This window comes from Xiphias gladius, chromosome 7 (genome assembly GCF_016859285.1).
Source record: "Xiphias gladius isolate SHS-SW01 ecotype Sanya breed wild chromosome 7, ASM1685928v1, whole genome shotgun sequence".
NCBI classification, from domain to species: Eukaryota; Metazoa; Chordata; class Actinopteri; order Istiophoriformes; family Xiphiidae; genus Xiphias; species Xiphias gladius.
In genome coordinates this window covers 26,992,386-27,004,639 of record NC_053406.1, presented here as the reverse complement: position 1 = coordinate 27,004,639, position 12,254 = coordinate 26,992,386, and the positions used below count along the sequence as shown (strand labels likewise).

Genomic DNA, 12,254 nt, shown 5'->3' with positions numbered 1-12,254 from the left:
ACGTAGCTGAGGAAACACATGAGAAAATATATCTGTGTTATTCATATTTTTATATTCACAAATATAAAAAATATACATAATACATACAGTATGTGTGTATTCCAAGTCATTTCAAAGCTGCTGCTCTAAGCTGCTAAAATCCTGGTTTCATAACCACGACGTCGTCTGACAAAATCACCAGACACACGAGTTAAAGACGACGGCTGAGCTGAGATTTCAGGTGTATTTACCTGTAAAATGATCGATCAGAGAGAAAGTGAGAAGCTCATCCACGTCTGTGTCAGCTGACGTGTGGCCAGTTGAATGAGAAGCGTAGAGATTGTGTTGCCTGCTGAGGGAAAAACCGACCTCATGCTCACGCTCAACACTGGCGACTCTCTTCTACGGAAAGTAGCTGAGGTTTGTCCAGAAAGTCTCTAGATTTGTCTCCAGGTGCTTTTGTGAAGAAAAGTCGCTAAAGGGTGTGAAAAGTTGTTAAATCTAGCGACAAAAGCGCTAAATTGGCAAAGCTGCCTGTAAACGACCCCGATGACGTAATAGAAACTGTTTGCGCCAATGGGGAAACTCCGACCCTCAGCCGGCCGACCAATGTTGTAACTTCATCAGTCAGTCATTTACAGACATTAGCGTTTCTAGGGCTGGCCCCGCTGTTGCAGTCCAGCCACCAAAAAAGGAAAGGGCCTGAAACAAAAGTTTGGGGATCCTGCATGGTCAGTGCTTAGTATCAACCCGTTTGGCAGGTATCACAGCTTCTTGATCCGTCTCACACGTACTCCTCATTTCAGGTCTATCCACAGATTTTCATTGATGTTTAGGTCGGGGGACTGCGAGGGTCACGGCTAAACCTTCAGCTTGTGCCTCTTGAGGTCGCCCATTGTGTATCTTGAAGTGTGTGTAGGATCATTGTCCTGTTATAATACACTAATCTTGCTTAAAATGTTGAAAAGAATGTCTCGCCTTTAACTTCATGCCTACTGGAGATCAGTCAACTATTCACAGTAGCAGAAAAGTTTGACCAACTTTTTCCTTCCCACCTCACACACACCTCACAAACAGATATTTGACTCTGGTCTCTCACATTTACTTTCTGCTCACTTACATCACAATTTCAGTCAAAGGCAGAAACACACCAAGAAATAAAAACGCAAAAGTAAATCAAGCCAGTATAAAAAGAATCTTTAAAGTATTAAGTTCTATAAAATAAAACAAAAATAAAGCTTACATACCATTTCATACTCCTGAAAAGACACATATACACAACTACATGTCCATATGCACACACATTTATGAAAGTACTGTATATATCCATACATATAAACACAACAGTCATGCCTCACCCGTCAACCTGGAACGGAGGCTGTAAAACGTTTGTCCATAAGTTCAATATGTTTCAAAACACGGACTCACATCACTTAAACGTATCGTACTAATGAGGAAAAGCCAGTGTTTAAACAAAGGTACGGCGTGAAAGGAAATGTAGTCAGGAGGGACGAACATCATGTACTGTATATTGTAAAAGTTTAATTAATACTGTGTGTTCAGATGATTGCCTGGGCACACACACACACACACACAGGCTCATTTCCAAAACGTTAAGAAGAGGAGAAATCACAGAGACGTTGTTCTTACTCACTGATTCCAGTCATTTCTACGTCGTCATTCTTTTGTTCAGGGATAAGTTCCCGTCACGATGCAGAGGTTTCCCTTTGACATCGGCCCGGAACTGGGAGCGATCACGGCCGCCGAGATGCTGGAAGGGTTTGAATCTGAATCATCTCTGCAGTGATTTTCACTGACAGCAGCTGAGCAGTGAATACAACAACAACAACAACAAAGCGGAACAAATGGAAGTAATTAGTCAGTTGTTGTTAGAAAATAAGGCTGGTGAATATGACACGACTGTGTTGTGGAAAGTTACATTGTACCAAAACATGATGAAATACACTTATAAAACAGGGAAAATGAGAAATAAATATATTGTATATAATTCAGATACTTCATATAAGAAAATATAATAATACCACAATGTAAAATACTCAATCACCCAAGTTCAGATTTTTACTTGGGTTAATGTATGTAAGTATTATCAGCATAACGTACTTCAAGTATCGTGGGTTTGTTGATCATAGGTTTTGTTCGTAAAATCTTAATCTACCAGTAACTGGAGCTGTAAACTAAATACATGAAAATATACAATACTTCTCTCTGAAAAGTAGTGAAGTATATAGTAGCATAATATGGAAATACTATAAAAATAGTACATGTCTCTGCAGCTGAGGAAAATTTATCTATTATCCTGAATATTGCGGACAATGAAACCTGATCTCCACAATCTGTAACCGTCATCTCCATTTAAGCTCATAATTAAATCCTTAGCTCAGGATAATAGGCTTAACAATCATGTAAGCACAAGCAATATTTAAGTTGTAAACACGGGAAAATGAATGACCCAGTCAGGCACAGGTCAGAGTTCTCTGACGTACTCACATGTGCTGATCAATTTCAGTTTGGACTCGCATTGAAAACAAATTCAATTTTTACCTAACGATAATCAAATAAAACAAGAAAAAAGTCTGTAAACTTTCCTACCTGCTGTGGTTCGTCAGCCGGTCGACAGGAAGGTCCCTGTTCCCCCCTTGGTTCGTCTTATAGCTAAAGTCCAAACGTCCCACGGGAAGACTGACCCCAAACGCAGCAGCACTCTGATTGGTTCAGGCCACTTTGAACCAATTTAAACGTCCCCGAGCCTGTTAGAGGAGAGGACGTCCTCAGGAGTTTAATCAAGGTGTTGACTTCCTACTTAAAAAAAGTGGAACATCAGAGAAGAATCCGTGAAACTCTCTGATCTGTTTCGACGTCAGATGTGTTCTACTCTCCGCGGTTTATGAAGAGTCTTTGGGTCCGGACTGTTGGTCAGACAAAACAAAGGCATCCGTAGATGTGTGAGAAAAATAATGACAACTGTACATCACAATCAGCATTATTCTCTAGACCATTAATCGATTCATTGGGAAAACAATCGGCGGATGAATCAACGATGAAAAGAACCATTAGTTGCAGCCCTTCTGTTTTTTTCACTTCAGCTTTGATCAGTTTATCTCCCTGAATTTAAAAAGTGCATATTTTCTATGTCATGATGAATATTTTTCTGGCCCGATGATCCGGTTATGTGGAAGCGCTGAAAGTATGTCTTTTGTTTGTTGGCAGTAAATTACTGTTCTGTCTGCTGGTGTTTCCTTTGCATCTCATTCATCTCCGTGTCTCCGTCTTATCCTCATTTGAATCTCATCTGTCACTTTGACAAGACACGTGTTAAGTTCATGTATTTTTCATAGCAGTTTTTCGCTGAAACCAGGGACCTATTGCAGCCTGATGAAATCTCCTCCTGCTGCAGCACCGACACAGTAAAGCGGCGGAAGGATCACGTTTCCTCTGAGGTTTGAACTGTCAGATCTAATTTGTCTGTTGCTCATTCCTTCAGGAATCTCAGCCGGCAGTTTGTTGTCGTCGCTCCCCGAAGCTAATTGGCCCCGAGGTCAGGACAGGAGAGTTTGGTTCCCTCTGAGAAGGATGCTGGGATTAATTATCTGCTCCGGTTAATTAGTCTTTTCAGTCGGACCGGTGGGACCGGTGAGCTTCAGCTGTAATGAGATTTTTGTCTCAGTGACTCTGATGGAAAACATCAGTTTTAATAAATGAACACACTGACACGTGGAACTCCTGACACATCGGGGCTTCCAGCTCCAGCTCCAGCTCCAGGAACCCAGGCGTTGGTCTTCAGTTCCTGTTGACTAGTTTAATTTGAGAAGCCAATATAGTCTCGTCGTCTCGTGTATCGAGGACCAACTTATTTGATCCTCTTTTCGCCCCGTGAAGCAACGAAGCGAGTATAATTGTGAAGGTAGCTCTGATGGAGGATCCCTCTGGCTTGGTGTTGTATCGTCTCACTTAGGTGAAGGACCTGAGCACGTGGTCTGTAGTGACAGCTCCGCCTGGTGTTTGCCTGCAGGCGTGTTTCGATTGACCGGGAATTGAACATTCGGCAGCCGGAGTGTTTGTGCAGTCTGTCTTTATTCATTCGGGTGTTTCCCTCAGACTGCAACAGTTTTAACTCTCACAGATGTCCTCTTGACGTTTTAGCCCAAGTCAACACACTGGGATTTGACTTTAAATCAGTTTAGTTTCACTGTGTGCAGAGATAATATCAAGGGGCCGTTTTCACGTTCATCTGTCGACGGTGGAAGACGTCTCCGTGCTCCGCTTCAACCTCGAAGGTTAAGTGCGTTTCAGACGTCTACATTATCTCCCGCTACAGCGTTTTAGCAGTAAATCGGAGGAAGGAACGTGTTTCCTCGGAGGTTCAAGCCCTAAATACGAGGGGCTGTTTAACAGCTCTGTGGACAGAACAACAGCAGACCTGATGTACAACGAGTCAGCGCCAGGCGAGGACGCGAACAGGCGTTTCTGTCGATGGTGCGTCGTCGCAGATAACTGCCGTTAGTCCGGCTGAGGGAGCAGCGCACGGAGGAGATGTGACGGCAGCACACTGACCCCTACTGACGGACAGACCCCATGACCCCTCAGGCTGTTCAGTGGCGCTGATCTGTTCTATACACGATGTCAGGAGTCAGATGATAAATTTAACAGCTGATCGTTCCCCCCATAAAACCATTCCACTCATGTTAACCCTTGGAAACATTTATTGGAGTAAGTGTTGTAATAGGAGATAAGGTGAGCGCTCTGGGGTTCGGTGGGTCGGGTAAGACGTTTTTAGTTTCCACAGCAGCTGACAGAAGCGTGTCTGTTACTGGGGACACTACAACCTGTTCACGGCCACCGGTCACATCTACAGACGTCAAGCAGAATTCTGATCCTTTGGAATAATTGTATGTATTTCGTTCTGACATCAGGGCAGAACGAAAGATACCATCATGTCACAGTAACTTTTGTTTCCCCTTATTACTGAATATCAAACGACTCAGTTTTAACGAGAAGTATATCTTGATCTAACAATATATCATGTTGTATCACCAGACTTTCTAGTTATAAAACAAAATCTACGTATTTCATTCAAACAGGAAACATTTGTCTTTCTAACATGAAAAGTTGGTTTGTTGACAAGAGGAAATGTTTCTCGTTTTAATTAGATAACTCTGATTTTGTGTAGTATGAGAAAGTTTCATGATATAACAAGACCTAATAGATTCTTGTAATAGTAAAAGATTCTCATTAATATGGAGTTGTTTGATATGTGGTTAAAAGAAAAGGAAAGGAAAATTATACAGTTTTAAAATATCTGAAATGAAACATCTTGTTCTAAGATTAAGAGGCTCCAGTACACTGCTCCAGTACACACATGATACTGACCTAACGTCCATAACTCTTATCCAGCCTTGACTCTCGTCTGCGCTCGATTGAGTCATTTTGTTTCTCCGTGCTGTAATCGAGCGACTGGTCCAGCTGTTGCCTGAGCTGGAGCAGAGAGCCGCACTCCACATGGAGAGATTTGATCCAGCATCTGCTGAGTTGTTGCAGAAATATGTTTAACAAATATCAAGTGTAATTTAATCTTTAGATGTATTTTTAGCATGTACATGTACTCCGCAAGATATACCAGTACATATATATATATATATATATATATTTAACAAAACTGTATTTTATATATCGGTGGTACATACAATGTGAATTTATAATATATTGTAATACGGTAACTAGCCCACAGTTTTCTTGCAAAATAAGAAATTCATCACATTCATTGCATCAACCTCTTCAGTGAAATCTAATGTCTGAAGCCAACATACAGTTTGAAAGGCAAGCACATACAAGACGATCCACATTGTGGGTCATTTGTGTTGCTGCCTTGCTGCAGTGGTTCAAACTGTTTCCTCACAACACAAAGGCCTTGGGTCGAATTCACCAGCCAGCTGAGTGGATGGATCTCTATCAAATAAAATACCTACACTTGATGCATTTGTGTCACAATTTTTGACACAATGTTGACTTAATATCTCAAATGTAGGACTTGTTTCATCATGTTGAATTAGAAAGTCAACGTGTTGATCAACTCTCTCAAGTTTATAATGTTGATTTAAAAGTCAAAACTTTGACTCGTCTCATAATTTTGACTTGACTTGTCGTAATTCTGGACTCTTACTAATTCAAGATGTTGTCTTAGTATATTACAATGCTGACTGACCTTGCGTGCTTCCTTAACTTTTCATCTACTTTTTTCTATTTTGGCAGAAATGGGCCTCCATGGAGCGCAGGCATTTTACATGTTAGAAAATATACAAATTCTAATGGTTGCTTAAGAATAATCGAGAGTTTGGACAAAGCGACGGCAGGTCAGTGTCTTCAGGAGGTGCTTCCGTATCTCTGCGGTCCTGACGCCGTAGATGATCGGGTTGAAGCAGCTCGGAAAGAACAGGTACATGATGCTGAAGAAAACGCGAACGGCTGCAGGGAGACTGTTCCTGATCCGATAGGACAGGAAAGCGGCGAGTACGATGGTCAGGCTGACAGCCATGACCACGATGTGGGTGACACAGGTGTGCAGAGCTTTGACACGTGATTTGCCTGAACCTATCACAGAGCTGAATATGACTATGTAAGAGGTGGTGATGAAGCAGAAGTCAGCCACAGGGATCAGGAACACCGAGACCATCCCCACCAGGCTGTTGATGGCGGTGCTTCCACAGGCCAGCTCCACCAAGGCCATGTGCTCACAGAAACAGTGATCTAGCACATTTCTGAAGCAAAATGACAACCTTCCTGCCAGAGTCACTACCAGCGAGACCATGAACGCATTTCTGATCAGAAGTGGCATCGCAAACTTGATAAATCTTGGTAGCGCCATACGTTCATGGTAGTAGAGTGGCGTACAGATGGCGAAGTAGCGGTCCAGGGCCATCCACAGCAGCAGAGTAGACTGAAGAGCCCCTAAGAAGTGGACCACATACATCTGAACCAGACAGCCGCCCAGAGAGATTCCCCTCCAGTCAAACAAGAAGCTCAGCAGCATGTTGGGGATGAAGAACAGCGGGAGGCTCAGGTCCACGCAGGCCATGGCGGCGATGAGGACGTACATCGGCGAGTGGAGGCTTCTCTGAGAAATAACGACGTACAGCAGCAGGGAGTTGGCCGACAGCGACACAATGAACATGACGGAGAACGGGATGAAGAGGACGGGCCTCAGCGCTCCGAGTTCACTGAAGCCATCCAGAATGAAATGTTTGTGTGAGGAGATGTTGTCCATCCTCCCTTCTTCCTAAAACCCCCTCGTCCAGGGTTTCAGTTTCTATCGGCCTGAAAATAGAGAGAGAGACCAAATGGTTTGTTCCTGTAAGATGCCTTCAGGTACAAAATAACTTCAGAAGTGACTGTGATTCAGGATTTTCTACATTGGGCCCAAAGTTCAGCTTCAGCTAGCAGCTTACTACTCTTCACATTATCTGGTATTAACTATACTTCTGTAGTTTGACTATCAAAGAAGAGGAGCGGTCAAAACATCAACCTTAGTAGGAAGAACATCAGCAACATGAGAGCAACAGACAGACTGTGGAGACACCTGCCAAGGTTGTGGCCATATTCTGGATTTATTCAGCAGAGAACCCAACACCTTCGCTCTGATAACATAAGACCCAAACTCCTAATGATTATCTTGTCACTTAAAGCCTGTCAGTGTTTATGGTGATGCTGCCTGATCCCGGGGTTTTTTTGGGACCACATTCTTTACTCCAAACACTTTTATTATTATCATTTAATCAAAATTGATATTGTCTTTCTCCATATGGTATTTTTATTGCCGGTCCAGCTGTCTACTCTGTGATGATGACATATATTACACGTCTGTCCGTCATGGTGGAGGGATCCTTCTTCTGTTGCTCATCCTGAAGTAACAGGAAAAAAGGGAGAGTTTTTCTTTATTGGAATTGGGGGGCTTTAAAGATAAAGGGTGTTCAGACTGTAAGGGCCTCCGTGGAAGATTTGCGATTTTCAGCTGCATGCATAAATAAAACTGACTTGACTTTACACTTTACTTTCTGCATGTTACATTTTCTTGACATTAAACACCAAGTATTTCCTCTTAACTTTGAAAGGGCTCCACAGCAAATATGTGCCAAAGGAAATTTAATACATCAACACCATGAAACATTTTCACAAACCTCACAAAGAGCAGAGGCGGCTCATCTTTCTTTGAACAGAGAACTTAAAACACACTGAAAACAGAACAGAATTACTCAAAAGATTCAGACAGTGGAGTGAGACGATTTAACTTAACTATAGAGTATGGCAGGTCTGTGTCAGGTGTGACAAAATCAGATTTCAGGACTCAAACGTGAAGAGTCAAGCATGAAGAGCTGTTGAGAGCTAAGCTCTTCACGTAGGGGGCGACTGTGGTTCAGGAGGTCGTGGGGGGGGTCATCCGCTGACTGGAAGGTTAGATCCCCGGGTCCTCCAGTCCAAGATACTGAACCCCAAATTGCCCCTATGGCTGTGCTGTGAGTGTGTGTGTGATGTTGTGTGTGAATGTGATGCATGCATGTCTGTGCAGATGGATGAATGTGGCACCTAGTGTTCGATAAGACTAGAAAAGCGCTGTGTCAGTGCATTAGCTATAGAGGTGCAGTCCATTTACCAGTGTAGTCCATCAGGTTTGACCCGTTGTTGGTGTTTGGGTCTTCGTTCCTAAACATGTCCCGTCTGCAGGTTGACGATATCAGCTGATGATTCTCCTCCATCCATCCCCCCGTCCATCTGCCCCTGCTGAGCCACCGAGTCGGCACTTTAATACTATCTGTCGGACGCCGTCATTGGCTGCGGAGACAAAGGTGCACTGAAACACCCACAGAGCAACAGTGTCATGCAACCAAAGAAGAACAGAACTGAGCCTGAATAACTGAATTGTAAAATTGTTTCTAATTTGTGTGAAGAGATTTGCAATTATTTTTCCCTCAAACTGAAGAGTAATATCCTAAATTTACTTAATTTTCCAATTAGATTATTTCATTATCTTATTTATCTTACATTATTTGCATCAAGTTCTAGTAGCTGTATGACTGGGGAGCGCCCACAGTGTTATTGGAAGACTCAATCGAATTAGTACTTGTAATGTATTTCTTTCAGTCAGTGTGTTCTCAGACAACGTCCACACACACTTTGAGAGTGTACGAAGATGAACGGATGGGCAGTTTAGGAAGACTGCTGCCACAGGTGCTGCCGCAGTACCGAAATGTCCCAGAGACGGGTGACTGCCAATGTAAGGGACAGTCCTCCACCTTCGGGAGAGAACCAAACATTGCCAGCCATTGCCAAAACCATGACGACAACCGGTGCATGTCCAGAGAGGATTCTTTCTGAAAGGAAGGTGTTTTTGAATCCAAACTGATAAAACAACTCAGCACAAGTGCACCAAAAGTCATACTCCTATCAGACACACGTCAGACTCTTGTAGGTGGTAGATAAGTGGCTAGACTGTCTATCACACACAAGGTAATGGGTCCTGTCAACACTGTAACCTGGCTCTCCTTGCTGTTGGGCACTTTGAATGCTGAAATCCAACCAAGATCGATTACAAAATGACATGCACTGATCGAAGTGTACAATTCAGGTATGGCTGGCCCCCAATGGACTGGTGTGCTGGTGTGGTGCCCCTTCACTGCCAGTCACTGGTTAGTTTGGTAAATTTTCACCAAAAAAAAGGAATTCTCAAATCCCAAGGACAAAAGACACTGGCTAGAGTTGAGACTCGTTACAACTGGACAGCATGGGCATTACCATTGCTACCTGTGGACTGGGCACTGGTTGGGCACTGGTGACCACGTTTGAACACCAGACTATGTATCTTATCCAGCCTGAGGGGAAGTAAGGACCTCTGCGAGCCGTACACCATTGAAACTTGGGTGCCCGTTTCAGACCCTGACTGTTTCTATATGTCAACAGGCAGAAGTGAGGGGCAGGTAACAATTTGAGCAGCGATGTCTTTATTAACAATGAACTTTAACCACATAGACTGCAACCGCAGGGCATGTGCCAGGCCAAAATGTTGACAGCATCAGCACCCAGCACCTGTAGACATCTGTTGTGCTAAAATCTGAAAAGTATACCCATGCTGGAACACTCACCTGCACCACGTTTGCAGAAAGTCTGTTAGTTGGTGAAAATGTAATTAAACACAAATTTTGAAAAAACGAATATTCATTCATGTAAGCATAATATAAACTGAAATATTACAAGCATTAAAAGTAGATTTTGACACAGACTCTCTCAAAGACACGATACAGGAACAGGTAACAATCCAAGAGCCACGCACCCTTACAATGTCAGTTTTTATTGTGTTTTAGAGTTTTAACAAATCCTTTTGGAGCTAATCAAATCTCCACTGTAGGATTGCCAGAAAGACAAACTGGGGCCTTAAGGGCCTGTAAAGGTCTGGGGCCCAGGACACTTTGCCCGGTTGGTTCATTCAGCTTTGGGCATGTAACATTGTTACTGGTAAAAATAGCTGTGACTATGCTCCAAATGTTGATTTACACACAAAACACAAAAAGGATTTACTCATCTTGACTTTGAGCAGAGCTAGACCAACACCGATGTATCAGCCGATCTTGGTCATACGTAGCGGTATCAGCGTATATGTTGGCCAGTCCGTGAAAAAAAACAAAAGAAGAACGCAGTACAGAAATGTCCTTCTGGGAGCAATGACAAGTTTGTTTTACACCGTAGACTGTCCCAAACTCTACATATCTTTATCAGAATTGTTTGATAATCCAATGTAGGGAGGAGTCACCAAAATGTTTATGTTGTACGTTTATGTTTTAAAAAAACGCTTAATACGTCTTATTTGCATTTTTACATTCTCCATTATCAATATTTCTATTGGCTTAAATAGTAAAAGTGAAAAGTCCGGCATCCATAGACTCTAATTTTGTGTGTTTGAGGTTTAAGGTCCACTTGGATAAAAATAACGTCCTGTTCCCAACTTGGCTTAGATGGTCAAAAAACCCAAATAGGGGCATTATTTGATACCTATACTAAATATCCACAACATATATATGTCTGTGTTATGTATGTATGAACATGTATACCACTAAAAGGCTTCTGAGTCTTCATGTTGTTTGTCTTTGAGCCTATTTGAGGGGCCTTTTGCCACTGTGCTTGATGCTGCCACATTCATGTTGATAATTTCTTCAAATGGCTGCAGATTTCATTGAGCAGGTGGCTGTTGTGTCTTTTCTGCTTCTCTTCAAAAGCTAAATTCTATGAAATATCTGAACTCCCATAGAAAATTAACAAAGGACCTGGCCACACCACTAACACTTTATTCTTTAAAGGGAATGATAACGTTCTTTCCCCTGCAGGTAATTTCACAGCTGTTGTGGTGGACAGAGAGTGTCAGTGGAGACACTGATGTGTGATTTCATCCTTTCTACTGCATCATTTCTCAGTAATGAGCCCCAGCGGAGCTCCTCTCCTTATCGGCTTCATCAACAGCAGCTGTTTCCATCTGTAACACAACACAAGGCCAGACCCCAGACCCCAGACCCCAGAGGCCAGGGTCTGTGTGGACACTTGGACGCTCTGGAGACGATAGGGCCTTTGCTTTGGGTGTTTGTGCTCCTGTGTAGTGACACCACAGGAAGGATAGTGTTTTGGTTTTCTGCTGGAGTTGCTGCAGCAACCACACAAACACAAACTTTCACAGGACTTCTCCAGTTCAGTTTTTCGTTGTTTACCATAACTTTCACTATGGAGAATGGCAGGTCTGTGTCTGGTTAAAGAAAATCAGATTTCAGGACCCAAACAGGAAGAGGAACACGGGCAACTCAGTAATTTGGAATAATCTGTCGTCCCGTAACATTACTTAACACAGCCCACGATTTATAGCGTAAATTCCCGACGTTAAACGTGAATTCCTCGGTGTAATTTCGTCGTGAGATTCAGTTCATATAAAATACTTACCTGTTCCTGCTGTTACTTAAATGTTGGTTCAGCGAAACAAGGGAGAAACAACTGGGTATTTAAGAGGAAAGGAGAGTAGTGGATACCTACAGGCTACAGTGCTGGTAAACAGAGCCGAGCTGCTGAAAGCGGCATCCTGCGGTAACTCTCCAGTGGTTACGGTAACGTATTTTCTCTGTTGTTTCTTTTGCCCTTTTCTCATGGCGGTTCTGACAATCGTTTTTTACAGCTGTGCCTTTGGCAGGGAAGCTACTCCCACAATCCAGGGATTTATTTGGGATTTTGTCCTC

General features: G+C 42.9%; 1 protein-coding gene across 2 annotated transcripts; it reads right to left on the bottom strand.

Moving 5' to 3' along the window:
• Positions 1-5,736: 5,736 nt before the first annotated feature.
• Positions 5,737-9,241, bottom strand: LOC120792020 (olfactory receptor 52K1-like). Of its 2 annotated transcripts, XM_040131000.1 has the most exons (3): positions 9,160-9,241; positions 8,642-8,820; positions 5,737-7,308 (listed from the first exon to the last, which is right to left on the bottom strand). In XM_040131000.1, exon 3 carries the CDS (start codon positions 7,256-7,258, stop codon positions 6,311-6,313), a length of 948 nt encoding a protein of 315 aa, XP_039986934.1. In that variant the 5' UTR covers positions 7,259-7,308; positions 8,642-8,820; positions 9,160-9,241; the 3' UTR covers positions 5,737-6,310. The 2 variants fall into 2 exon arrangements, with proteins under 2 accessions (XP_039986934.1, XP_039986936.1); XM_040131002.1 differs by lacking the exon at positions 9,160-9,241 and having other exon boundaries at positions 8,642-8,866.
• Between the last annotated feature and the right edge of the window lie 3,013 nt (positions 9,242-12,254).

Bases quoted from the DNA above. Each gene is read 5' to 3' on its own strand.
- LOC120792020 (XM_040131000.1), bottom strand. From the start codon at position 7,258: ATGGACAACATCTCCTCACACAAACATTTCATTCTGGATGGCTTCAGT.